Source organism: Buceros rhinoceros, unplaced genomic scaffold (genome assembly GCF_000710305.1).
Source record: "Buceros rhinoceros silvestris isolate BGI_N320 unplaced genomic scaffold, ASM71030v1 scaffold513, whole genome shotgun sequence".
Classification (NCBI taxonomy): domain Eukaryota; kingdom Metazoa; phylum Chordata; class Aves; order Bucerotiformes; family Bucerotidae; genus Buceros; species Buceros rhinoceros.
Window position 1 is genome coordinate 2,692 of NW_010401574.1, and position 25,253 is coordinate 27,944.

The following is a 25,253-nucleotide window of genomic DNA, read 5'->3' on the forward strand; positions in this document are numbered from 1 at the left end:
AGGTCAGTGCTCTTGGCAGGCATCCAGTGGCAAGGTGGGAGTGAAGACTCTGCAGCTGCGGATGGAGAAAGCAGAATTCTTCTCGTGGCGAGACGGGGGGGATGAAACCCCTGCGTGGCAAGGAAAAAAAAATTGCAGAGAAAAAACCTCCCTGTACGGAACAGCTGGGAGTCCGAGTATTCTCACCCGATTTCGGACGGGACGGGACTCACGGCAATAGCAGTTCAGTGTCTGTGATCCGATGCAGGCCCTCAGGTCGTGGGCTGGGTTGGGCCTGGTCGGTGGCAGAGCAGGTTTGTGGGAGCTCCCCTCTCTTTGTGAGAGTCCGGAAGCCGAGAGAGACACCTCCCCCGGCCTCCTGCTTTTAAAGGCTCCCGATGTAACGTTCCACCTGACCCCCTTAACCAATTAAATGTGGAATTATCGGTATCGCATGGAATAATTCTATTTGTCTATTTCCCAAAACAAGGAAGTTTCAGCTCAAACCAGGACAGTGTACATTAATTACTTCAGTGCCTTTTGAACTTCATGGTTTTTGTTCTTCCCATCCCATTTTTCTCACCTGCTTATAGATAAAGGGGATTTTGTAGTATTCAGTGTGGTGTGAGGTGCTTTTAATCATGGAGAAAATAAGGCAGGGACAAACTACTTCTCAGCAGGAGGAAATCTGTGTCTGAAATCCTGCTCATGCTGTGTAGTGAGTTTATGGGCAGCTACTGTGAAGTTTGACAGCAGAACTCAGCAGTCTGCATTTCTCTAGCTTGAAGACAAGCGAGTCTTGCTAGCTGATGCATTCTCTCTGTGGTGGGGTTCTGAGGACTGCCAGTCACTTCTGTCTCCAGCATTGTGCTGTCAGGGAGTTCAGTCCCCTGACAGTCAAATTTCCCTGGATGGGAAAATCTCCCCTGTATATAAGGGTTTTCCTTCTCTCCAGTAAATTAAGTCCATCTGGAGTGGTGAAGTGGTTTGCAGCTGCTTGTTTCTGCTTCTACAGGTACTGTCAGACTTGGAGGAGGATATTGGAGAGTTGAATAAAGAGAATATGTGGGAACTGTCTTGTGAAACTGTGCGAGAGCAGCTTACCAACAGCATTAGAAAACAATGGAGGATGTTGAAAAACCATGTTGAAAAGCTGGATAATCAAGGTGATGTTTAACTGTATTACAGACACATGTAAAATGCCACTAATAATTCCATTTGCTGTCATGCTCTTAAGATGTACTTTACTGACTGTCTAAGCTAAAATTGAAAGAATTGTAACCTGAATGGGTTTGCTATTGGCGTTTTTTGTGTGAGTTCTAAATGTAGGTAGATCAGAAAGCAATTGCACACTAAGCCAGTTATGAGAGGATGTGATTATAGTTTTGACACAGTAAACAGCAACTTTGAGGTAATTATTTTTCTTTTGAAAGTAGGTGTCCTGTAGTAATGTTTGTTGCCTTTCCCCACCTTTTTGAGATGTTCAAGTAATGCAGATGTAACAATTTGAAGTAACTAGATGCAAAATACGAAGATATCAAAACATCTAGACTCTCAAGAGTTTAGGCTTGCCACATCCGTATATCGTCTTGTGGCATTCCAAAGCGAACTGGCTGGTGGTATAGTGCTGGACTCTCCTCACTTCCAGCTGTTAACAGCATTAAAAGACAGCTAAAAATATATAAAAATTCTTTCCTAGTATTATTTTCCCATGCAAACAAATGCTGCTGCTACCACAGGGATGTTTGCAGTCAAGAATAAGCCTGAGGTCACACATGTAGTGGCAAATAAAAGAGCAGATGGTCTATGGAGTATGTTTATACCATAGAAAGAATTTTAAAAACACTTGTTCTTAAAAAGCAATACTTAATTTGGTGTAGCTAACTGAAAAAATAGTTGTAAGCACCAGGAAAACTGTTTCAAGTATTTGCTGTTTTCTTGGAGTCAGTCCCCTTTTTATTTTTTTAAGAGCTGAATGTAGTCTAGGCCTTTAGGATTCAATTAATGTTCAAACACTGGCATCAGGGGATCACAACTTGGCTCATTTCATGCAAAGCTATCACAGTTATTGTAATTAAATAAAGCACTATGTAATTATACAAAATACATTTTATTCTCTCTAATTCATTCCCTTACTGGGATGAAAATATGCACACAATGTTTGTTAGCTCAGTTCCTCCTTCACAGGGCTTGAAGGAAAAGGCTTTCTTTTTATATCTGTCATAAATGTAGTTACTGCTATTTTTTTTTACGAACACACAAGCCCTTCAAAAATGGGCTCAGAATAGGCTAACAGCATGAAAGTGTGAAGAAACCTTCAGTTGCCTTGATTCTTCTTTTAAGGAACTGCTGAAACAAGTGGGTTTGTGTGGCGCTTATGGCAGTGCAGGCGCTTGGTTTACCTTGGGAAATGTGGAACAGTTATGTTCTTATTGTTTTTCTGAACTGGGTTTTGTGCGTTACTACACGTGTAGCACCAATTCTGGATCTCTTGTCTCTGATAGAAGTCCTGTGTATCTGTCTTCAGGATGAAACAAACAGAGCTTAAAACCTTCTTGCTACCATATGAGTCCCTGATGTGAGGGATTTTTTGTTTTGTTTTTGATACCTTTATTTTCTTCCCTTTAGTGTCACATGAACATTCAGGAGCTTTGAATGAAAAAGATGTCATTTCAAGAGAAGATCATAAGCTGGAAACTGAAAAGCTGGAGTTAGAGATTCAGCATTGTAAAGAAATGATCAAAACGCAGCAACAACTCTTGCAGGTAGTAGACTTTAGTTGTTCTTTTTTTCCTCGATGGAATCTATTTTTTTTTTTTAATGTGCCACTCTTCTCACCTCTGAGCCTTTCTCCATTCTTGGTTAATGCTTTTGAAATAGAATGTCTTAATGGTTCGTCTGAGTATAGGTGTGCTAGCGGATTGGGTAGTCATTTAACGAGTCCTGGTATGAATGGTTTTGGAAGACAAATAAAGGTGAGGAGGACTGATGAGCTCAGCTGCCTCAACAGGGAGATTCTGCTTGCCATCTACAACCCTGCCCCCACCAGCCACCAACTTAGTACTTGCAACATTGCTTCCATATTTTCTGGGTGAAACCGAACCTGTGGAAATACTGCTTCTCTTAACAGTCACTCCTAAATTAATGCTTCTCTCTGTTGTATCTTTATATCTGCAGCAGCAGCTTATGTCCCCGTGTGATGATGACACCACTCCGATGCTACAGGACTGCTATTTGTTGGAAGAAAGAGAGCGTCTTCAGGAGGAATGGAGACTATTTCGAGAACAAAAAAAGAATTTTGAGAAGGAAAGAACAAGTTTTACAGAAGCTGCTATTAGATTAGGACTTGAGGTATTAGAAAAGTGGACAGGTATTAGAAAAGGGAACTCTTATGGAAGATGAGTTGCGATTAAGTACTTTTACTGTTCTACACACTGAAGTGCACCCATCCGACAGTATCTGTTTGCTAACATCTCTAGACAAAGATCATTCCCATACTGTGTAAAGTATATCTTTGGTCATTGTAGAGGATCGTTCTGTTGGCATTTAATTTTTTTAATCTATTGGAAAATACAGTTGCTGCATCTGCAATGACCCTTTTTTAGCTTTGAATTATCTACATACTTCTAAAAACCAGTCCACTTATTCACTAAACCGTTTATCAAATGCTTTTTAAGTTTGGTTTCCTACAAAAGCAAGGCCTATGGAAATTTCAGTCAAACTTGGCTGCAGGGTTGAATTCTCCAAAGGTACTTGATTCCTAACTTTTGTGAGAACTAGTGACTGTTAAAGAAATGAGAAGTAGTTGTTGCCGCTCCCTTAACAGAGTCATTATCTGTTCTGTTCCTGTAGTTAAGGTGGCCAGTAAGCACATGTACTGGAAGGCAGGCAGGGGAGATGTGTCTCTAAATGAGCTCCAGCATGCATGTCCTTTGGTCTAGCTGATAGTTAGGACCAAGAACATGAAGGGGCTTACGAGTTTAGCAGGGCAAGGAGGTCATGATGATTGATCGTGAAAATAGATGGAACAGATATAACAGAAAAAAGGCCATTGAAGGAGAGAAGAAATGGATTTAAGATTTATTGCTTACAGAACTGTATTGCTTTGACATGCAGAGGAGAAAGTTGGAGGGGGATGTGATTAAAATTTGTAAAACTGTGGGTTCACTTGGTCAGATGAAAGCAGTGCTGTTGTTCACCAAATCCTTCAAGAATAGGGCTAGAGGAAACTCATAGAAACTGCTTGGAATTAAGTCAAATGTATCCAAAAAGGTATGTTTTTACATATCAGATAGCTGACCTATGGATTTTGTTGCCACAGGGGGTTGTGAAGGCAGTCAGTACCAGCAGGTTCAAAAGCAGTTGCCTAAGCTCATGAACACATGCACAGATGGATACTAAAAGTGGGGGACAAGGCGGGTGCCTTCCAGCATTTCTAATCAAATTACTTTTATGGCTGGGAAACCTGAGGGAATGTACTGCAGAAAGTGGCTGGATTCATAAATGTCTCATAAATGGCATCCCTTGTGACCATTGTTGGAGACAGAATACTGAGCTAGATGGGTGTCTTCTCTGACTAAGGATGGCTTTTTTATTCTTATGCTTTAAAATTTATTGTAAAGAACACCAATTTTAGATATTGGTGCAACAGTAATTCACATGGTTTTAAATATTGACTCAGACCACTACATATCAATATGTAATCAAGTTTTTAATTTAATTTCATTTGCATTTTAATGAGTTCGTGAATTTCATGTTGGACCTTGGATTCAGCTTAAAGTCTTGAGTGATAGAAAATGATAATTGTCCAGAAATGTTTAGGACTGCACTGCGGCATAGGCATAACTAATCATGCTTCTGCTTGTTCAAATGCTGAAGTATGAGAAGAGAAGCAATGCTGTAAGCTTTGTCGGTGTCTGTGAAAGTTTGCATTAGAGTTCAGCTTGCTCTATTTTCTATTGACATATTGGAAATAATTTTATATAATGGGGACGTCCTGTTTCACTGAGGTTTTGGAGGTGAAATAGCTCATTGCTTGATTCCACAGCCGTTGAGACTTTTGGAGAATCTTTTAGCCATTATTTTCCTTTTCTGTGCTCAGAGTGGATTTTTAATGGAAAATAAAACAATGCCTCTCTGCCTCAGTTTCAGACAGAAGTAATCAGTGCTATTTTCAATATGATTTTTATCTGTTTGGGAGGAGGCTCAGGGTTGAGGTTTGCGCAGTAATCCTTACTGGCAGCTCTCCAGGAATGAGGGCTACCTCCAAGAGGTAGAGCTGCACTGAGGGAGAAGGGGGAGCATGGGAGGCAGTGATAGGTGGTGGTACCACTGGAGTGGAAAATCATAAAATGAAGGGGTTAGATCTGTGAAACAAACCATGGGGATTGGCTTGTAAACAAACACCTCCTCACTAATCCTTGTTGACGTGACTAATTCTGTGTTAAACTGCTGGCTCTCCTTAATTACCTGGACATGTTACAACTTTTTGCTTTCTTAAAACAGCATCGGTGTAATGTGGCCTAAGCTTGTTCCAGTGATCATAAGTGTAAACTGTCGCTTCTTTTCCTAGAGAAGGGCCTTTGAAGAAGACAGAGGAGCGTGGCTGAAGCAACAGTTCTTAAGTATGTCTACTGATTACAGGCACTCTGAAAATGTGACAACTTCAAGTGCCGTCTTGAGAAGCAAGTATTTGGCTCAAACTATGTTCTCTTAATGTGTTTCTTTTTTCCTTCTCTTTCAAATAGAAGATGCAAATATGAATACAACAAAAAAATCTAGTTAAATTAAAACAACTTTCTAAGACAAACTTTACCATGTATCTGTATGCTCTACCTGTCAGGGTAACTGAAAATCTTCTTTTCAAAAGGGAATTGCAATTATGTAATTTGTATTCTTGAAGAGAGCTGGTGAATGTCAAGTACCTGACAGCACAGCTGTTGGAATTACTAACTTAAATTTAATCTGAGTGTATCAAGTGCCTTGGCAATTAAAATAATTGTGACCTGCGGAGATCCGTATAGATCTAGATAGATTTCTACAGATCTAAGTTTTGGGAACAAGAGGATCGTAATTTGTAGATGGCAGCATTAACTGAGATAATACTAAACATGCATACACATATTTAGTTAAAAAAAATCCTTCGAAGAAAAGTGGTGAAAAGAGCACTGTGAAACTCAATTTAAGCAATAAATAATTGAATTTTAAGATTCAGATCTTCATAAAGGAATAATTCTTTAGAAGAGATAATGAAAATATGGCTATATGACATAGTTTGGAATATTGTTTTTACTGAAAGTATTTTTTTACTTCCTTTCTTCTACCATTTTTTTTTTCTTAAGTTGGTACTTTTATTTACCATTCCCTCATGCCTCAATATGCATGTGCAGTGCTTTGGTCCTCACCACTGAGTCCTCAGTACTCCCTAAGGGGGAGGATGTGGTGGTGGTGAAACAAACAAAAAAAGGGATGGGGAAGGAAAAAGTATCAACAGGCTCTGTTAAATAGATTCTTGTTGTGGCAGTCGATGTGTGAAACACCTGGCAAGTAAAGATAGCTTGAATGTGTATTCTTGTTAGATACAGTTGCCTGCCTCATATGCTCTGGATTCTCCTTGTTTCTCCTCTGTGCAATTCCCATAGCACTTCTGTAAGTGTGAAATGAATTGGTCTTCCACAGTAGGAAAACCTTTACTTCTAGAAACAGAACTGAGACAGGCTGTTGCTCATGAAGAATGACTTGATTTAGTGATCTGTGAGCAACTTGATCTCCTTAACATTTGTTGTACACCAAAGTTTTTGATTTATAATTGCCTTTTTCCAAATTCTGGTGTTTCTGTGGGTATTTAATGCCATATTGTCTCTCCTAAACGGCTTTTTTCAATCTTATATCCTAAACTTAAGCTACTGGATGATAGTAATAAAATCAACTACGTCTGCCACACAGAATCGTACTCCATTTGGATATTACGCCACAGATTGTCCTTAGAATTGTGAAAAAGGAAAATTCAACATTAGAGCAACGCTTGCCCAGTTCTGTAGTGCTATGATGAGTGCTGTAGGATATAGAATCATTCTATTTTTATCCACTTCACATGAAGGCTTTAAAATCTAAATGTGAAGGAAAGTTAGCAGAGATTGATCTGGCTTTGCCAAGTTTGGCCATGTCTTTCCATTGACTTTAGTGACAGTAAAGCTCATATAAATGTTAAGGCATATAACATTGCTTTTAATGTGGGTGTTATACTCTGACAAATTTGCAAATTCTCAGTTTGATGTTAATTACTGTATATGCTGGAGGAGTTTTTACTTGAGTAAAAATGCTTTATCAGTTGTAAAGCAAAAAACTTCACGTTTGACTGACTTTAAAGTTGGCTTCAATATAACTGCTTGCAGTGGTGGTTGTGTATGTAAATGCTTCATTTTCAAATTTAGAATCCTAATTTTAACATAACTTCAATCAGCAGCATTTAAGTGTACTTAATTTTTATCACAGATCTGTAACAATAAGATTTCTTACAGACATGCTGTAAGAAGCTTGGTGTGGTTTTTTAGAGCAGAAGGTATAAAGAAGCAATTCCCTTCAAATGTTTTTGGTCACACTGTAGTTTAACTGATGATACGTATATCTCTTAGGTTCTGACCAAGACAATCGGCTAGTGGAATCTACATCACAGCAAAGAAAAGCTCACTGTACGCTGAGTGGTCCTGTTTCAGCAGAAACTTGCCAGACATTGCAGTATGTTACGCATAACAGGTATCTAAAATGATGATGTTGCAGATTTTTATATTGCTAAACTGAGGAGCACAGAGACTGAGTTGTGGTAACTTGCAGAAAGACTAATCTAAGACTTATGACTGATATATAGCAAAACAGTAGATACCATATCATAAAACCAGTACTGTCTTTCTATACAGAACACTTTGTTTGCTTTGTAACACTCTCTTTTTTTTCTAGTTCCAGTGCTGCATCAAAAAACCCTGCTGGAGATAACAAGCCGAGTCAATGGGCGGAAAGTGACAAAGAAGAGATAGCAATGGACAAAGTCATGGGGAGACTCTGGAGCTGGCACTCTATGTAGAAACTTGCACGTAAAACAACTGCCTTAGACTTTCTAGGGTTGCCTGCTGGATTTTTTTTGTTAGAGCTTCCTTCATAAACTCATTCTAAAGTGAAACAATGGTGTGAGTTTGATCATTCTTCTAGAGGATTATGTGGTGATACAAATTGTGGGGTGTGTGTGTATGTGCGTGCACATGGCTGTTATTTTTAGACCATTGTCTGCCTCTTTCTCGCACTCTTCAAAGAAGATAATATATCAAAGCTTTTATATATTTTTCTAGTAACAAGCTCTGATTCTGTGAATGAAGCAATGGCCTGAAACTTTGACTGTAATGAAGCATTGGATCCTAGTGTTCCCTTCCATCACAGGCAGAGAGAGCACTTTTAGTTGTTTAATTATTGGAAACATTCATTTACGTCTTAAGTGTAACTGGCATTAAATCTTCTTTTGCCTCAACTTGAATGTACAGTATACTGTAGATTTTTAACGAAACAGGTTCTATATTTATTGTGTGATTTGAAAATACCTCTGATACTCAGATGAGTTAAAGCGCAAAATCTTTATATATTTGTAAATAAAGTGATTATGCTGAGAAACCATGAAATAAAACATGTGCATACATAATATTTAAAAATGTTTTATAGTGATACTCAGTTTACAGATGCATTAGGACTTTCAATGGTGCAGTCAGGAACCAAATTATTTTAAATGTGAACAAATAAACGTGTAATTATTCTAAAACCTTGGTTCTGTGTTTTGCGTGCACTAAACTTTTAAGCTATCGTGGTTACAGAGCTGAACGCTGTTCCGGCAAATCTGATACCAGTTTTGTGTGTTAGTTTTTCCTTTTAATTGACTCCAGAATTTTTTTGGTGTCGCCTTTGGGAAATCTCTTTTGTTTATAATGTGATTAAAAATAGCCAAGTAGAGGTGAGATGTTTCAAAGTCTTTCACCTGACTCAAAGCGTGTACTTTTCCTTGCCTGTTACAAATCCATCTTGACTCTTACTGGGCTTTCACACCGCTCTGAAAGCACGTGTTCAGCTCTGATCCTAGTGTAACTGACTTTCTGGAAGATGTCTAAAACTTCTGCCTTTCTCTGAGTCACAGAAGGAAATTAACTCTGAAGCTTAAAATCCTTGACTGACCATGCATTCTAGCCCTGCCCGTTATCTTCAGAATTGGATGTAATATAGTGATTGGACTACCTGGAAAAAACCAGCAATAGCATGACATAAACTGGTGTTCAAGAAGCTAAGAGAAACCTGCAGTTTCTGCTGATTAATTCAGTACACTGAGGAACAGCTTGAGGTGAAGTAGCAGCCAATGCCAGCTGCAGAGGACACTTCCTTAAGGAAGCAGAAGTACATGGGATGGCATTATTGGTCAGCTTTCCGCTGTGTGGGTAGTCAGGTTCAAAGGACAATGCGAATAACATCGTGGTTCTATTTCTCCAGTTCCACCCCAAATGGGCAATCATAATCATCTGCTGAAAGGGTTTAGCAGTGTATAGTTACTCTTGAGTTTATGCCTTCCCCACAACGTGCTGAGCAGCTCTTCCCTGAATTTTAGTTATGGAAGAATAAATATACATGTTCAAAAAACATATTTAAAGATGTAAAGTGAGAACTCTAATATGTTGGCAATTAAGTGGGAGGACAGTACTTTACATGTAGGAGTCTAATTTTCGAGCTGTATGTTACTGGGTGGCTGAGGCAGTACCAGTATGCCACTAGGGGCTGCTGCTGTTCTGAAGTAATGCAGGTGTCCTTGCTGGTGCTTTATTAGGACAATTAAATGCATTTGGTTTAACTGGACTTATTTACTGGACAGCTTTTCTTCATAACTCATCTTACAGAAGCGGAAGTTCATTTGAATGCCTTCATGGAGGTACCAGCTGTGCCAGAAGTGTGTATGCAGATGAGTCCTGAGCTGACCTCTTAGACCTCACTGAAAGTCTGGGCTGTAGATTGAGTCCTGTCCCTGTAGAGAAAGAAAATGTGCCTGAGTTTTTGGATTGTTCTCTATGTAGTGCTCAGGAAGCTTTTGCATCTGAAGCTGGTGCGAATGGTGATAGGAATTCTGCAGCCAGTCTGGTGGGAAGTATGGTGACACTGCAATACTTCACAGTGGTGGAAACAACTTCAGGATCTTTCTTACTTGGAGGCTGTTGAAAAGCAAAGGGGGAGCCTGCTCGCAGGAATGTAGTACGGGTGTGTCACTACATGCTACAGGTGTATGTCTGAGGTAATGGAGCAAGGGGCCTGCCTAAGAAGGTATGAGTATTACTGGCAACCAGTGACTGATTAGCATACAGTTCTGGTTGGCTCCTTATACGTGATACTGAGAACGTGAGTGGTTCACTTAAACTATTTCACAAAATCTTTAAATATAATATGCAATGCTTCTGTTTCAGTCTGCATGATGAGAGAGTGCTTTTACCATAATCATCAGTCTGATTAGGTGTGAGAACTTACTTTGCAGGATCGGATGACAGCTGTTAATTTTTCTCCCTTTCATCCCCAAAGGTTGTGGATGATACAGTCTGTTTGCAGAAGTTATAGTGTATAATAAAAAAACCCTAATAAATTAAAACTTTTCTTAAGAAAACTTTCTTCCTACAAAACAGCCTTCTTCCTTAATTGAAGAACTACTTCAGAGCTACACCAGCTTCTGAAGCCTTTCTCTACTGAGCTGTAGCAGAATAAAAATACTCTCACGTGTTTGAAAAAAATGGACCATATCCTACCTTCTTCTCAGGGATTATTCTATGGATTCTCAGGGATTTTTCTTCGACAGGGCCAAGATAACTAATAAATCCCCAAGGTAATATAAATCTAAGTAGATTATCCTTGAAAGGAAAAGAGAAGTATTTACAGTACTCTGTATGTTGAATTAGCTGCTATTTGTGCTGCTTTTTTCTCCTTTTTTTTTTTATTCGTGGTTACCACGAAACTTCTGTGTGAAGACATGTAATTTCTTCCCTTCCACACTCCCATCTGATTTGTGAGAGAAGTAGATGACAAGACATGCAAGGTTGATATAGTTGGATCAAAAAACTTGATCCCAAAAGAAAACGTTCTAATTATCTGTTTTATTTCTTTCAGATAATATATTTGACCTGTAGTGTTCACTATGCACTCTGCCCAGCGAAGCTGCACTGCAATTAAAGGAAAAAAAATCCCACGGTATCCATTGTGTTCTAGTTTTCACACTGAAACAGTACTTATGTTCCTTTATTCAAGGTTTGAGTTGTACAAGGCGTACAACTAACTGCAATGAATAACAGGTAAGTTTTGTTTTAAAGAAGCGTTCAAGGATAAAAAAAAAAATGTATGGAAGAATGCACTCCCATTCTCCCTGCTAAGAGTCTCTGCAGCTTCTCATTGTGCACATTTAGCTGTCATTCACCTTGGAAGATAAAATATTTACAGATGGCTTATGAAATCTTTGTTCATTTAAAAAATATTCCTGGTCAACGTGACCGCAGCTGAAAGGACACACTGTTCCTCTGATATATTTAAATAAATTCCATATATATGGGTTTTTAGTGGGATGTTAAACGTGCTTTGGTGCACATATGAATAAAAGAATAGGAAGGGGTTAGCTGTCCTCGTCCCCAGTCTTTAAGGTGGCTGGAAACCAATGCCAAGGGAAGAGAAAGGACACCATTAATGTGTGTGACGCTGAGTCTACTTTGTTAATTGGGCCATTATCAGTTAGATAACAGTTTGGGTCAGATGCGGGGTCAGCATAACCTGGGCAAAAGCAACCGAATCTGTGGCAGCTAGCTGTGACACCAGCAGCTAGCTGTGACACAATCTAGGAAATGAGGAAAAGTGTTTGTTGTAAATTTACTGAAAAATGACCTAGTAAAATTGCTTTACTAGCATAAGTAGAAACTTTTAAACAATCCAGCAAAGGGCTTGAATAAGAAAAGTGAGATGAGTGAGATGCCAAGCTATGACGATTTCCATCATTGTGCTTTCTGAAGAGAAAGTATGATTGCAAACAGGGAAGTGTTTACCTAAACTGATAAAAAACTTGAGAATTCAGCAGAACACAGCCACGTGTTCCTGAGCTTTCTTCCATAAAAGTCTCACCATGTCTGGCAGAGCCCCATTCACCTTCACTATGAGGGGAATCATACTTGCACTAGTGCTCACCCTTGTCGGTAAGCCTATACATCCCTTCTTCAGGTCTCTTTTCCCAAATTTCCTCATTTTCAGTAGCAACAGTTGGATCTAGGCTGAATGTTACTCATCTGGTTTACCATCTCTTTTTGCAGGTAGCCAGAAGTTTGACATTGGTAAGTAAATTTTCTTCTATAACCTTCTTTTGGTGACTTTGTCATGATTTCTATTTATTAGACCGTGCTTGCTAGTATTGTAAAAACGGCTATTACTCCCCCCAGACCCTGGATTTGGCAGCAGAAAGAGCCACTTGTACAGCTATGAAGGCTGGGTGTTGAATGGCCTTCAAGAACAAAACTTAGCCAAAGTCGGTGTGCGCGTGAGCAGCAAACTGGAGATCATCGGACTGTCAGAGAACACTTACCTCCTCAAGGTACCCTGTCTTCTTCCAAAGACACCACGCAAACAGTAAACATCACAGTCGTAACTGCATCTGCCTAATCCGTGGTTTAGGAAAGGTGCAGGGAACACAGCTGGGGGCTTAGCACTGTAGATGTCAGAGAATGATTTGCAAGCTGAAGTTTCAGAAGTGACGAGCGATTTGGCATCCAGTCACTTGCTGGTGTTTGTTGTGGAAATTGTTTATAGCAGGCGTTCCTCAAGACTTGTGTTGGAAATAGAGGTGCCAAAATCAGGAGTTCTGTTAGAAAAAGGTTATTTCTGATTCAAGACACTCAAGCCTGCTCTGAGTTTAGGATTTGATTGTAGTCTCAACATAAGTTTCCAATTCCTGTGGGCAGCCAGGAGTTGGGTATGAAGAATCATAAAAAGTGATAAGCGATAAAAGATTAAATAATGAAAGGCATCAAAAAGGAGCATGTAATAATATTTACTTTTGTATAATGCAGTAAATAGTCTGTGTGTGTAAAACCGTGCCTCTGCTGACATCGGTGGAGATAGGAGCTGACCCACCCAAAATAAATGATTCAGAAAAATAATCTTTTTCCCCGTCTATTTAATTGAGTTACAAATCAGGACCTCTCTTTTGGGCGCTGAGTGCAGTGGCAGAGCAATCACTGGTTGTAGCTGAGCTGTAGTACTTTTTCACTGATGAGAGTCAAAATTATGGGCTAGTGCATTTTGCACTACAGCCTTCATCCTGAAACTCTTACATGGTGTGTGCCAGGTTGTGCTCTGAGGCACCTAAAATGGCAGCAACTTTACCAAAGTTATTGAAATAGCTGCTGATTCACATTGTGTCTCAGTGTGGGAGGGGAAAAAAGGTTTACAAATACACCGTTCATTATTTAAACAAAGAATTGGGTTGAATTAAGCAATTCCCAAATATGAATCAAATATAGCAACCAGTTTAGTAAAAAAAACGTTGGAAAGGGACGAGTTAAAATGAAACATTCTAAAACTATACTGTTTTGGATGTTTAGTATGATACGAACTTTTGAAATACTAAATTGTACCTAAAAGAATATTTACTTTAAAGCTGAAAAAATAGTGAGAATTTTATTTGAAGTCTTTTAATTACTTTTTGAATCAGCTTTTTCCCTTATAGAGTTAATGGAAGTAAAATGTTTAAAATGTCCCTGGGAGATAATAGCGATACGTTAACTGTTTCTGTAAGATGAAATGACACTGCTGAGCCTACAGGGTTTGTACTGGTCTTACAATAGTCTCAGCAGAAGACAAAAGAACAAACTCTGGTATGAATTTCTAAGCCTACGTTTAGAAGGAAGGATTACATAACTAGTGATTATGTTAATTTCCTCCAATCTGTCTGCATATTTAGTACCAAAGTAATTTTATCCACCTAAGTGCCTTTTCTTAATTTCCTCCCAGATCCGCTCTCCTCAATTTGAGGAATACAATGGCATCTGGCCCAAGGACCCATTTACTCGATCTTCCAAAATCACCCAGATCCTTTCTTCATGTTTTACCCGGCCCTTCAAGTTTGAATACAGTAGTGGACGTATTGGAAATATTTATGGCCCAGAAGACTGTCCTGATACGTGTATTAACATAGTGAGAGGAAAACTGAACATGCTGCAGTTAACCATTAAAAAGTCACAGAATGTGTATGAATTGCAAGAGGTTTGTTTTTCCCTTCTAAAACAACTTTACTGAAAGGATGTGTTCTCTTTAGGTGCTCTTTCTTCAAGTTTCTGTTGATTTGCATCTACTTTCAAATGGTCATTAAAAATCCCCCAAGTTTAATACAGGAAAAAGAAAATGTGCACGTATGTGTTGAACGAATTATCCGGGCTCGATTCTTTTTAAGACATTTGGCCTTAAAACTTAACATGCAATTCTTTGAAGAAAGAAGAATTATTAACTACAAATGTATTTAATATATGGCTTCCCTGATCCAGCTATTTAATGCATCTTATTTGCTCATTGTTCACATTAATTAATTGATTGCTCTTTCATTTTAAACTCCATCCCCTAAGTATTGTTCACGTTTCCATTTTTTTTCGGTTCAATACAATTAATTGTGTGTAGTAGTAACGGGTTTCAAAACATATTTGAGACTGCTCAGTAGGTCCTTACTCCCATACTTCTCCTTCAGAATCTTTGTTCAGTAAAACTTCTCATGCAGTGAAATCCTGATATAATTGGGAAGTCTCACTCTCTGTATTGACCTGCTAGGCTGGAATTGGAGGTGTTTGCCATACAAGGTACGTCGTCCAGGAAGACAGGAAGAACAGACGAGCCTCTGCTACCAAAACTGTAGACCTAAATAATTGCCAGGAAAAAGTGACGACGAGTGTTGGAACGGCTTACATCTATCCTTGTCCTGTTGATGCGATGGTATGTGACATGTGAAAAGATCTTCCTAATTAACAAGCACAACAATCCTGTTCCCATTCACTCTTTGGGTCTCTCTGTCATCCTCCAGAAGGGAAGGCTCATAAAAGGGACGGCGGCTTTCTCCTACAAACTGAAGCAGTCAGACAGTGGTACCCTCATCACAGAAGTGGTATCGCAACAGGTGTATCAGATCTCACCATTCAGTGAACCTACTGGTGTTGCTGTCACGGAAGCAAGGTAGGTGGGACATGGGCTTGCTTCACAAGGTGAGAATAATTACGGATTTTGGTGGTCCCTGCCATCCCCAGCTGAAGAGAAAAGAGAACAGAGCTCCACAGCAGCTGGGTAAGTCTGCACGTACTCATACTCCGGGCTTCCACGCTCCTAAAAATCAGCGAACCACTCTTCATTTGTACCCTGGTGTACTACAGTTACATGGAAGAAAAGGAGAAAAGCTCTTTTGCTCGCTTATACCAGAAGAATGCAACTTTAGATCTCTGCCCTGAAAAAGGGCTAATTTACAGTGTCAGGAGGAAAATAGTGCACGTAGAAATAAGATCATTGATTACCCTGTTGGTAGCTCTCATTCAGAAGACAGCAGTTCAGCTCCTCAGAAGTGATTTCATTGTAGATAACTCTAATACCGTTTTGTTCCAAGTAGAAGGCTTCATCCATTAGCAAACTGTAAGATTTTAGTGTGACAAGAAAAATTATTAAAGAGCTAATACCATCATAGCATTGCTGAACCAACAAACAGCCAATGGAGGAAACAAACAGCAGATGGAGGAAGAGCACTGATTCATTCCTGCCATGACACTTATTTCTCGACAGACAACAACTCACCTTGCTTGAAGTGAGAAGCGAGCGGGGGAGCATCCCAATCACCTCCATGCAGAGCTACGGAGGCCTTCGTTACCAGTTCCCATCAGTATTGCCACAGATGCCAGTGCAGCTAATCAAGATGAAGAACCCCGAACAACGGGTATGGTATTTTTAGGTCTTCAAACTGCTTTTCCAATTAAAAGAGTAATGATCATAAATTCCAAAGGATTTAATTACGTATAGTCCCTCTCTCTCGTGTTTTGTATAACAGATAGTAGAAACACTGCAACACATAGTCCTGTATAACCAACAAGATTTCCATGACGATGTTCCATACCGGTTCTTGGAACTTGTCCAGCTCTGCCGGATAACAAGCACTGATACTCTCGAGTCCATCTGGAGACAATTTTCAGATAAACCCCGCTACAGGTATTTCATTGTCTCATAAGAAATTTCTGGCTCTCAGTTCTCCAAAAATAGAAAATAAGCCTCTTTTTTTTTTTTTTAACCCACTTGCAGGCGATGGTTGCTGAGTGCAGTTTCTGCAACAGGCACCTCAGAAGCTCTCAAATTCATTAAGAACAGAATTCGCAACGATGACCTTAACTACATTCAGACCTTCCTAAGTGTTTCTTTTGCTCTCCATTTAACAAAAGCTGATGAGCAGACTGTTCCAATAGCAGCAGTGAGTAAATCTTCGGGTATCTTTCCTCTATGATAAGAAAAAGAGTGATATTTGATGACAGCCTTTGATTTGAAAGTACATTGGTGACTGGATTCTCCGCTTACGTATACAAATTTTGTGCAAATGTCGAACCATGAATTTATTTTGGTGCTACATACATTAAGGGAGACACAGTCCTGTGTCTTCATTTCACAGCATGAACACAGAAGCCACCCATAACATCTTCTGAGAGCAGTTCCCATTTTAGTTTGTTGGGATCACGTCGTGCCTTCTACAGACAAAGCTTTGTCCACTTCAGTCTCTTACTTCTGAAACAAATGGTGATTTGTCTGTTACGTCATTTGAATAACTCTTAATTGCAGACTATAAACTGGCAAGTGCTGCAAGGAAAACTATTAGGGCAAACCAAATATTTTGACACTACAATGAATCATTTATTCTGAGCAGGATTTTTCCCATCTCTAGACCATATTCTTCTCAAATAGGAAAAAAGAGTATGATGTGAGAACACATCACTAATATACCTGAGTAATTGTGTAACTGTTCTAAGGTTATTGCATTTGTAGATTGATGTTTACCCACAGTCTTTGTGTTTTCAGTGTTATGCTCAGTTGAGGGAAATGGTGCTATGTAAACCTACGTAAACGCTTATTTATGTTGAAACTTGTGGGGAATTAAGCTCCTAAGTGAAGCTTGCAAGTAAAATGTCTGCAAGCTGATTTAATTTGTTTAGGTGTGAACAATGATCATTCTGAAACTGCTCCCCTCAGATAAGCTCTGATGATTTTCCTGCTTTGAAGGCTATGTCAAGCACTGTATCAAATACCAAATTAATTTTGTTTTCCATCTTTTCCTCACAGGATTTAATGACCAGTTCTCGAATTCAGAAAAGTCCCATGCTTCAGCAAGTTGCCTACTTGGGATACAGTTCTGTGATCAAGAGATACTGTTCTCAGACCTCAGCTTGTCCTAAAGAAGCTCTTCAGGTGGGTGACTTTTTCTCAGGTTGCTCTTAGTAGCTTAGTAATGTTCATTACTTTAGATTAATTCTTTTAAGATACAGTACAAAACCGGCAATTGGAGTTACAAATACACATTTCATAGGTCTCTTTTGGAAGAAAGGCAAGGAATCATTTTATTAATGTAGATATTTACCTCACTATTGAAAACACAGTTTTCACCTCGTAAGGTGAAATCCTGAGAGAAGCCCTTACTGAGTAATTTTATGAAAACCAATTGGTTTATTGAGATAGGCTTTTCCGTGGGTAAGGAGGACACTGTGGACAATGTATGCGTTGGAAGAAAAGACTGAACTGTGCTTTGCCTATAGCCCATCCATGACTTGGCAGATGAAGCGATCAGCAGGGGCCGTGAAGACAAAATGAAATTAGCTCTGAAGTGCATTGGTAACATGGGAGAACCAGCCAGCATCAAACGCATCCTGAAGTTCCTTCCCATATTTTCATCCAGTGCTTCTGATATCCCCAACCACATTCAGATTGATGCCATAATGGCCTTGAGAAAAATAGCTTGGAAGGACCCCAAAACAGTAAGTATGATCTGTCAGAGATGTCTTTACTTAGTGAATTAGAGAATAGGTACCATAAAGGTCAATGAATTTAAGGTATCACGGCTGTGGACTCAGTATGTTTTTAAAAAATTATTATTTTAAAGAGCAAACCAATACATTTTTATATTTCAGCTGATGTTTTCTGCTAAGCTGTAATAATTGTTAGTCAGTAGAAAGCTTCCAGGGTATCGGCAGTGTTTCTTTAGTCACCTGTCGTAACCAACTTAGTCCTGTGATGGTTGTGTATGGTGGAAATTTAGCCACCTAAAAGTCAGACATAATTTAACCTCTCTTGATAGTCAAGAGGAGAAAGACACTTCTTATTGACCTCCTAGGCAAAATGTCAGCATTGCTCTGCCTCTTTTAGACCTTTCTCTTAAGGTCGGGTGAGTCACCACTGACCTCCCATCGAAGCTGCTGGTGCAGTGAGTTTAGATGTAGGAGCCTAGCTGAGATATAGGAGCTATATGAGACAGCACTCGCCCAGACTGTCTTTGAGGAGCTGCTGAAGCTCCCCTTTTAAAAGTGGTCTAAAAGTGAAGTGTGCTAAGTCAGTGGAGTTACTCCAAAGAATTATCTACAACTGGGTCTTCTGAAGTTACTCACCAGTCTGTGGTTGTCAGTAATGTAAAAAGCAACGCTGATGTCTTTTCGATTGTGTTGTGAATGTGTGGACCCAATATGCTGCTACATGGACAGTTATTTTCAGTTCGCTCCTGCACTCCTCCATCGGGCTGTTCCTTCATGGCCCCTTCAGTTGCTTTAACAAAATTATGTGGAACCACCCAGTAAAAAAGATCAGGAAACCTCTCTGCAGGGACAATGACTCCCTCTCCCGTATTTCTTGCAGGTTATGCATGGATCCAGTCAGTAAAAAAAGTCTCGGTTATTGGTAATCCCAGACGCTGTTTTCTCTCTGCAGGTGCAGGGATACCTCATTCAGATCCTTGCAGACCAGTCGCTTTCCCCCGAAGCGCGGATGATGGCTTGTGCTGCTATCTTCGAGACGAGGCCAGCCCTTCCTTTAATCACAGCCATCGCGAACGTGGCGATGAAGGAGAGCAGTTTGCAAGTGGCCAGTTTTGTGTATTCCCACATGAAGGCTTTGTCGAAGAGCAGTTTGCCCTACATGTACAACATGTAAGCGGAGACAGGATTTGTTACGTTCTTGGTGGTGAGCACCGCGCGTGCTGGCAAACCGAGTTCAGTGTGTGTTCTGACGGGGTGCAGCTTCTTTCTGGATACTATTCCCTTTCTCATTTTGTTTAGATCTTCAGCTTGCAATATTGCCCTCAAGCTGCTGGCCCCCAAACTGGACAGGCTGAACCTGCGGTACAGCAAGGCCGCACATTTTAGCAGCTACTTTGGTGAGTAAAAGCATTTCAGTGACCAGGAAACTTTCACTTAAGAGATATAAAGTTCTTTGGAGAAATACGGCATTCTGCATTTCAATGAGAAATTGAATTAAATGTCACAGTCACCTATTTAAAAGTGCACGAGTGGCCATTTATTAATTTGTGCCTGAGGAGTTAAAATGTATATAATGGTAGTTCTTCAAGTTGGCAATGGAAAAAGCTGCGGAAATCTGGTCCTGAATGATAAGCAGAATGGTTAGAAGAAAGATGTGTCTTTTGTTTACCTCTGCCACAGATAACTATAAAGTTGGTGCTGCTGGAGATGTCTTTTTTATGAACAGCCCAGGAACAATGTTCCCATCGGCAATAATTTCCAAGCTGACGGCATATTTCGCAGGGTCAGTGGCTGATTTGGTGGAGGTAAATATTTGCTTAAATCAATAATAGCACAAATTAAAATTAAAATTGGCCATGAAGTTTCATCTCTGTAAGTATGTTTCAGACTGCTCCTTCTCATGCTGTTTTGGTAGGTTGGTGTCCGTGTGGAAGGCCTTACAGACGTCATCACGAAACGAAATATCCCATTTGCTGAGTATCCCACATACAAAAAGATAAAGGAGATTGGAAAAGCTGTAGGTATTTTCAGTAATTCAACGTGTGGGTTTTATGAAGGGGTATTTAGAGAGACTTCTCATCCTGGTTAAGCCCTGTATCAGAAAGCAAACTACACGCCTAGCAGTCAGCTCGAGTGTTTCTCTGAGAGATCGGCAGTGGGCCTGCACCTGCAATGGCTGTGATAGCTTCTGCAGAACCTTGCTCTGGCCCTGCCTCATGCCCGCCGCATGTATGGCTGCAGAAGGAGCAGGGGAGGAGAGGGGAGGGAGTGGGGATTGCAGCACGGTGTGTGTATCATGCCTGGCAGGCTTCCTCCTCCCTCCCTTCATCCACCTCTGTTAGTTTACAAGAATATACCTTTATCTTCAAGAGAAAAGGTTATTGCATCGGAATAAAAACCACCGGACAGGAGGCTCTTTGTGGGCATCTCAGTGACAGGGAGTGAGGCTGAATTAGAGGTGCTGTGCGATTTACAAAGCAGCAAAGAAACGCAAGCAGCAATGGAAATGGCATCTTGGTCAGTGATGGGTTTGATCAACTTGCTGACTTAGCATTTGTGCAGCGTTGCATTAAGGAATTTTGCTTGTTTCTTTATTTTTTCCCTAGCTGCTGGGATGGAAAGAGCTGCCAACAGAAACCCCCTTGATATCAGCCTACTTGAAACTATTTGGCCAAGAGGGGTTCTACATCAACATCAACAAAGAAGTCCTACAGCAGGCTACAAAGGTACCAGGGACCCCTACTTTTCTTTGCAAGATTTTACACTGTTGTACTTTTATATCCCAACCTTTTGGCTCTCTGTTTTACCCCAGATTGTGCTAGAACCTGCTGAGAGGAACACAGTGGTGAAGAGAATAGCCAGCCAAATCCGCAATGGCATTGCAGGACAATGGACACAGCCGGTGTGGCTGGGAGAGCTGCGATACATCGTTCCTACCTGCACCGGTCTGCCACTGGAGTATGGGTTATACACGACTGCACTGGCACGTGCGGCAGTCAGTGGTGAGTTGGGAAGTACGAGATGTGTGAGCTCTGAGCCAGAGGTGAGAGGGACAGGCAGGAGGGGCTGGAGAAAGAAGTGGAAACAGAGGATGTTAGAAAAAGAACTCATTTTTGTAGTGAAGGGAGGTAGTGAAGGTGTTGAAAAGAAGTCGGACACAGCTGATTTCTGCCTCATCTTGCAATGGACTGAGGACAGAGGAGGTGAGGTGAGAATCTGGGAAACCAGAGAGTTGAAAGGTCACAGCATTCAGGGTCAGAAAAAACAAGAGCTGCTTGGGTTGCTGATGCAGACGTGGGCAGAAGGATGTGGCTTCTGAGAGATGCACACACAAGCTAAGCAGGATTCAGTGGTGATTTAAACAGAGAAGAAAATAAAAGACAATCAAAAGAGAACTACCAGTAACATTAAAGAAAAGGGCATGTGAAAAGAGCCAGAGCGCTCTGTTTTAAAAGAATAAATACACAAACACCAACACTTATCAAGAAGTTAATTCAGTGATCATGCTGCTTGCTGCGCAGCAGTCTTTTAATGCAGGCAAAACCGACTCTTCCTTCTGCTGACACCACACAAGGAACGAAGGGTGAAGTACGTGTAGTTGTGCTCTTTATACAAGTCTTGTTTCTGCCCGCTCTTTGCTACTCTTGGGTTTTGGTTTGTTAGTTTGATTTAATAGCGTCTTTGAACCCCTGCCCTTTGTTTTGTGGGTGTTTTTAATTTTTATTTTTTATAAAATAACATCCTTGTAGCCATGTTGGGGAGGTGTGGATGGGATGGATGGGCTACAGAGTGAGTGAAGGCAGTCTGGACCGCTGATCTCCAAGAGCAGTCAACAGGTAACAGTATAATTGGATGCTTGTTCTGAGCAGCATTCCTCTGTCATTAGCACTTGTTCATTGTCTCTTTTAACAATTTGAGCTTTGGCATCAACAAGTCTGTGTCAGCAATGACACTGAATTGGTGGGAGCAGTCACTGCACTGGGGGGTCAGGCTGCCACCCAAGGGGCCCTTACAGGCTGGAGAGGATGGCCCAACAGAGGCGTGGTGAAATTTGAAAACGGCAGTGCAAAGTCCTTCACCCGGGATGGAGTAACCCCTGCAAGTGTACGGGCTGGGTATTGCTCAGACAGAAAGTAGCTTTGCAGAAAAGGGCCAGGAGGGCGTAGAGGACGGGCTGGTACAGTGAATCAGCAGTGTGCTCTTGTGGTGATGAAGGCCAATTGCATCATTGGCTGCAAAAGTAAGAGCAGAGCTAGCAGGGAAACTATTTTCACCCTCTCTTCAGTGCATCTGAGGCTGCCTCTGGAGTACAATGTCCACTTTGGGGTCTGTGAAGGAAGATAAAAAGGCATTCACTCTCGATGTGAGGAATGATTGGAGAGCAGGGTTGGTTTAACTTGTTTGCCCACCATTCCCTCTCCTGTTTCCTCAGGTTTCTGAAATTTTAATATTACACTAATTAACAAACTTTCAATATAGGTCAGCTCTTCATTTTCTCACTCTATTTTTAGTTCCATTTTCAACATGTTGCATCAGAGACTTTGCCTACAGAACAAGCTTTCTGTGTATTTTCAGACTCATAAAAGATCTCATGTATCCCAAAATCTGTCTTATTTTCCAGCTATAACAAAAATATTACCTCTTCCTGAAAACTGTATCTTGCTTGAATTCAAATCCTCTCTTTCACTTTTACCATGTTTAAATGTTGTTCTGTTATTTGCAGTTGATGGAAAGATTACTCCCCCTTTCACTGGAGATTTTAGACCTTCCCAGGTGCTTGAATCCACCGTGCAGATTCGGTCTGACATCAACCCAAGGTATGGCAGGTTTCTAAGGCTTTATACATGACGACAGTTTTTTCTGAGAAGGCAGAACCACGTGTTAAAAAAGAGCACCCTTCTTCCACCTGACTGCTTCCCTCTCTTTCAGCTTATACATATATACAGTCGCAACAATGGGTGTCAACACAGAATACTTCCAACACGCTGTTGAAATTCAAGGCAAGGTCCTGACAAGAGTGCCGGTGAAGTTTGATGCCAAGATAGATGTGAAACAGAAAAATATTAAGGTTGAAACAAATCCATGCCATGAGGAAACTGAGATAGTGGTTGGAAGGTATGGTAGTGTGATCTCGGAATACTTCCTGTTGCTGAAACCTTATGAAGTTCCCTATTCGCTGACCTCCTGCCGAGGTTCCTAGACAGGCAGAGTGAGTTTTCAGTGTAGCAGAACCTTTGGGATAAAGAGCAAGGAAAAGGAGAGTTAAAAGTCAAAAGACGCCTACATTATTTGGGAGTTTAATTTTTATTTTAATTTGGTTTTGATTTTGTAGTTTTAGTTTTAATTTGTTTGTTATTTTATTGTCTCTTAGGGTGTATAATTTTTATTTTTAAATGGATGCTTTTCATGTTTTGGAAGTTTCTTCAAATTTATCCAGATTTTTAAAACTTCCTGTGATATAAGGAACTGGTATTTGTCATGAACTCTTATTTGTCTTTAATAATATGTATACTTATAGTTGCATATGCAATACCTATGTTCAAACAACGTCTCTCCATGCTGTCATGTGATACTGACAGGGGTGTGTTTGATTTAATCCAAGGACAAGGGCTCAGAATAATTCATCATTTTTTGCGCATACTTCAACAGACAAAAGGCTTTTGCTGTATCAAGAAATATAGGAGAACTAGGTGTTGAAAAGAGGACCTCAATTCTCCCAGGAGATTCTTCATCAGATATTGTGGAAGAACATTTCAAACCATCAGAGAGAGCTTCCAGTGAAGGTTTGACAATGGTAACCTATTCCTTTTTACTTCCGTAGTAATATTTACCCTCTCCATGCTGCACATGCTGCAGTTTTACTCTCACCTGTTATATACTCCCAGTGGCATTCACATACTTGTCTTCAATGCAGCAAGGAGATGACAGCAAAGCAAGGAAACACACCTATAGCTCTCAGGAGGATGTTCGCCCTGGCACAGGAGGAAAAACTCATAAACAAGACATTTGCATCAAACTGCATCATCTTGGTTGTCAGCTCTGTTTTTCTAGAAGGTCACAAGATGCCAGTTTCCTAAAAAACACATACTTGCACAGATTAATTGGAGAACATGAAGCTAAAATAGTCTTGATGCCAGGTACAATATTAAGCACAAGCCTTGTTATCTTAGGTTTGTTGGTGCTATTTGAAGCAGTGTAACCTTCTAACGTGTGCAACTGGTGTGTAGTTCAAACAGATGCTGGTATTGATAAAGTTCAGCTGGAGATTCAAGCAGGATCCAGAGCAGCTTCCAAAATAATTCACGTGGTGAACTCAGAGTCTGAGGAAGAGGATGAGTCCTCTCCGTATGAGGACATTCAAGCTAAACTGAAGAAGATTCTAGGCATTGAAAATGTCTTCAAGGTAAGAGACTTTGAGCATGAGAGGAGGGAATATTTTTCCATAAGTAAACCCAACAATTTCATGTTCTTTGTGGAAAGCTGGCATGGGAAAGCAAGGATGGGGCTATTTTCAAAGATGCTGGTGCCAGGCTTGTCAGTCAGTGTCACATTTGGAGGGATTGATCCTAAGGGGTGCATCCAGATGGGACTGGTCATCTCTGCTAGGCTAGATTTCCTCTGGGTGGAGTTGATCTAAGGGAGTTCTGCAGCTTCTGAGGTGGGTGAGGTAGGGAAGTTGTTTTTCCTTGAAAGGCTGATGTGAGCAGCTTGTCTGACACCCAGAGAATTTTTACTTTGTAAATACAGAACCAGATGTATCCTCTCTCTTGAACTTCTCTTTGAACTGTTTTTTGCAGGTTGCAAATAAAACAGGGCGACAGAAAAAACAACCTTCTAAGAAAGGAAAAACTATGCTAACAGATCTTGGGACAGACCCGAAAGCAAAAAATCCCTCCAGCTCATCTTCTGTCTCCTCAACTGTCTCCTCTTCTTCCTCATCATCTGCTGCTTCTCCTGATCATAAAAAGGCTGTGGATGAAGATAAGAATGATCAAGTAAAGCAAGTGAGAAACAAAGATGCAAGCAGCAAGAGCAGCAGCAGCGGAAGAAGTAGCAAGAGCAGCAGCGGTAGTAGTAGCAGCAGTAGTAGCAGCAGCAAGAGAAGCAGCAGTAGCAGCAGTAGCAGTAGTAGTAGCAGCAGCAGCAGCAAGAGAAGCAGCAGTAGCAGTAGTAGTAGCAGCAGCAGCAGCAAGAGAAGCAGCAGTAGCAGTA

General features: G+C 40.5%; 2 protein-coding genes across 2 annotated transcripts in view; both read left to right on the forward strand.

Moving 5' to 3' along the window:
- The first annotated feature begins 241 nt into the window (after positions 1–241).
- LOC104490059 (afadin- and alpha-actinin-binding protein-like) lies at positions 242–8,240 on the forward strand. The gene is given in 8 exon segments (XM_010132300.1): positions 242–379; positions 995–1,145; positions 2,608–2,744; positions 3,157–3,330; positions 5,552–5,663; positions 7,614–7,734; positions 7,936–8,010; positions 8,012–8,240. Coding segments are annotated over 8 exon segments (984 nt in total). The 3' UTR covers positions 8,088–8,240.
- A 3,935-nt stretch (positions 8,241–12,175) lies between these two features.
- The window catches only part of LOC104490058 (vitellogenin-2-like), a 23,313-nt gene continuing 10,235 nt past the window's right edge, over positions 12,176–25,253 (forward strand). Inside the window, exons 1-23 of the mRNA XM_010132299.1 lie at positions 12,176–12,215; positions 12,330–12,350; positions 12,456–12,607; positions 14,026–14,277; positions 14,833–14,994; positions 15,083–15,231; positions 15,826–15,976; positions 16,088–16,245; positions 16,336–16,501; positions 17,362–17,487; positions 17,832–18,050; positions 18,994–19,211; positions 19,341–19,438; positions 19,722–19,846; positions 19,957–20,058; positions 20,648–20,767; positions 20,854–21,043; positions 22,765–22,858; positions 22,971–23,156; positions 23,691–23,835; positions 23,956–24,178; positions 24,269–24,444; positions 24,839–25,252. Coding sequence (XP_010130601.1) covers positions 12,176–12,215; positions 12,330–12,350; positions 12,456–12,607; positions 14,026–14,277; positions 14,833–14,994; positions 15,083–15,231; positions 15,826–15,976; positions 16,088–16,245; positions 16,336–16,501; positions 17,362–17,487; positions 17,832–18,050; positions 18,994–19,211; positions 19,341–19,438; positions 19,722–19,846; positions 19,957–20,058; positions 20,648–20,767; positions 20,854–21,043; positions 22,765–22,858; positions 22,971–23,156; positions 23,691–23,835; positions 23,956–24,178; positions 24,269–24,444; positions 24,839–25,252 — 3,687 coding nt within the window. The remainder of the gene's footprint in view (positions 12,216–12,329; positions 12,351–12,455; positions 12,608–14,025; positions 14,278–14,832; positions 14,995–15,082; positions 15,232–15,825; positions 15,977–16,087; positions 16,246–16,335; positions 16,502–17,361; positions 17,488–17,831; positions 18,051–18,993; positions 19,212–19,340; positions 19,439–19,721; positions 19,847–19,956; positions 20,059–20,647; positions 20,768–20,853; positions 21,044–22,764; positions 22,859–22,970; positions 23,157–23,690; positions 23,836–23,955; positions 24,179–24,268; positions 24,445–24,838; position 25,253) is intronic.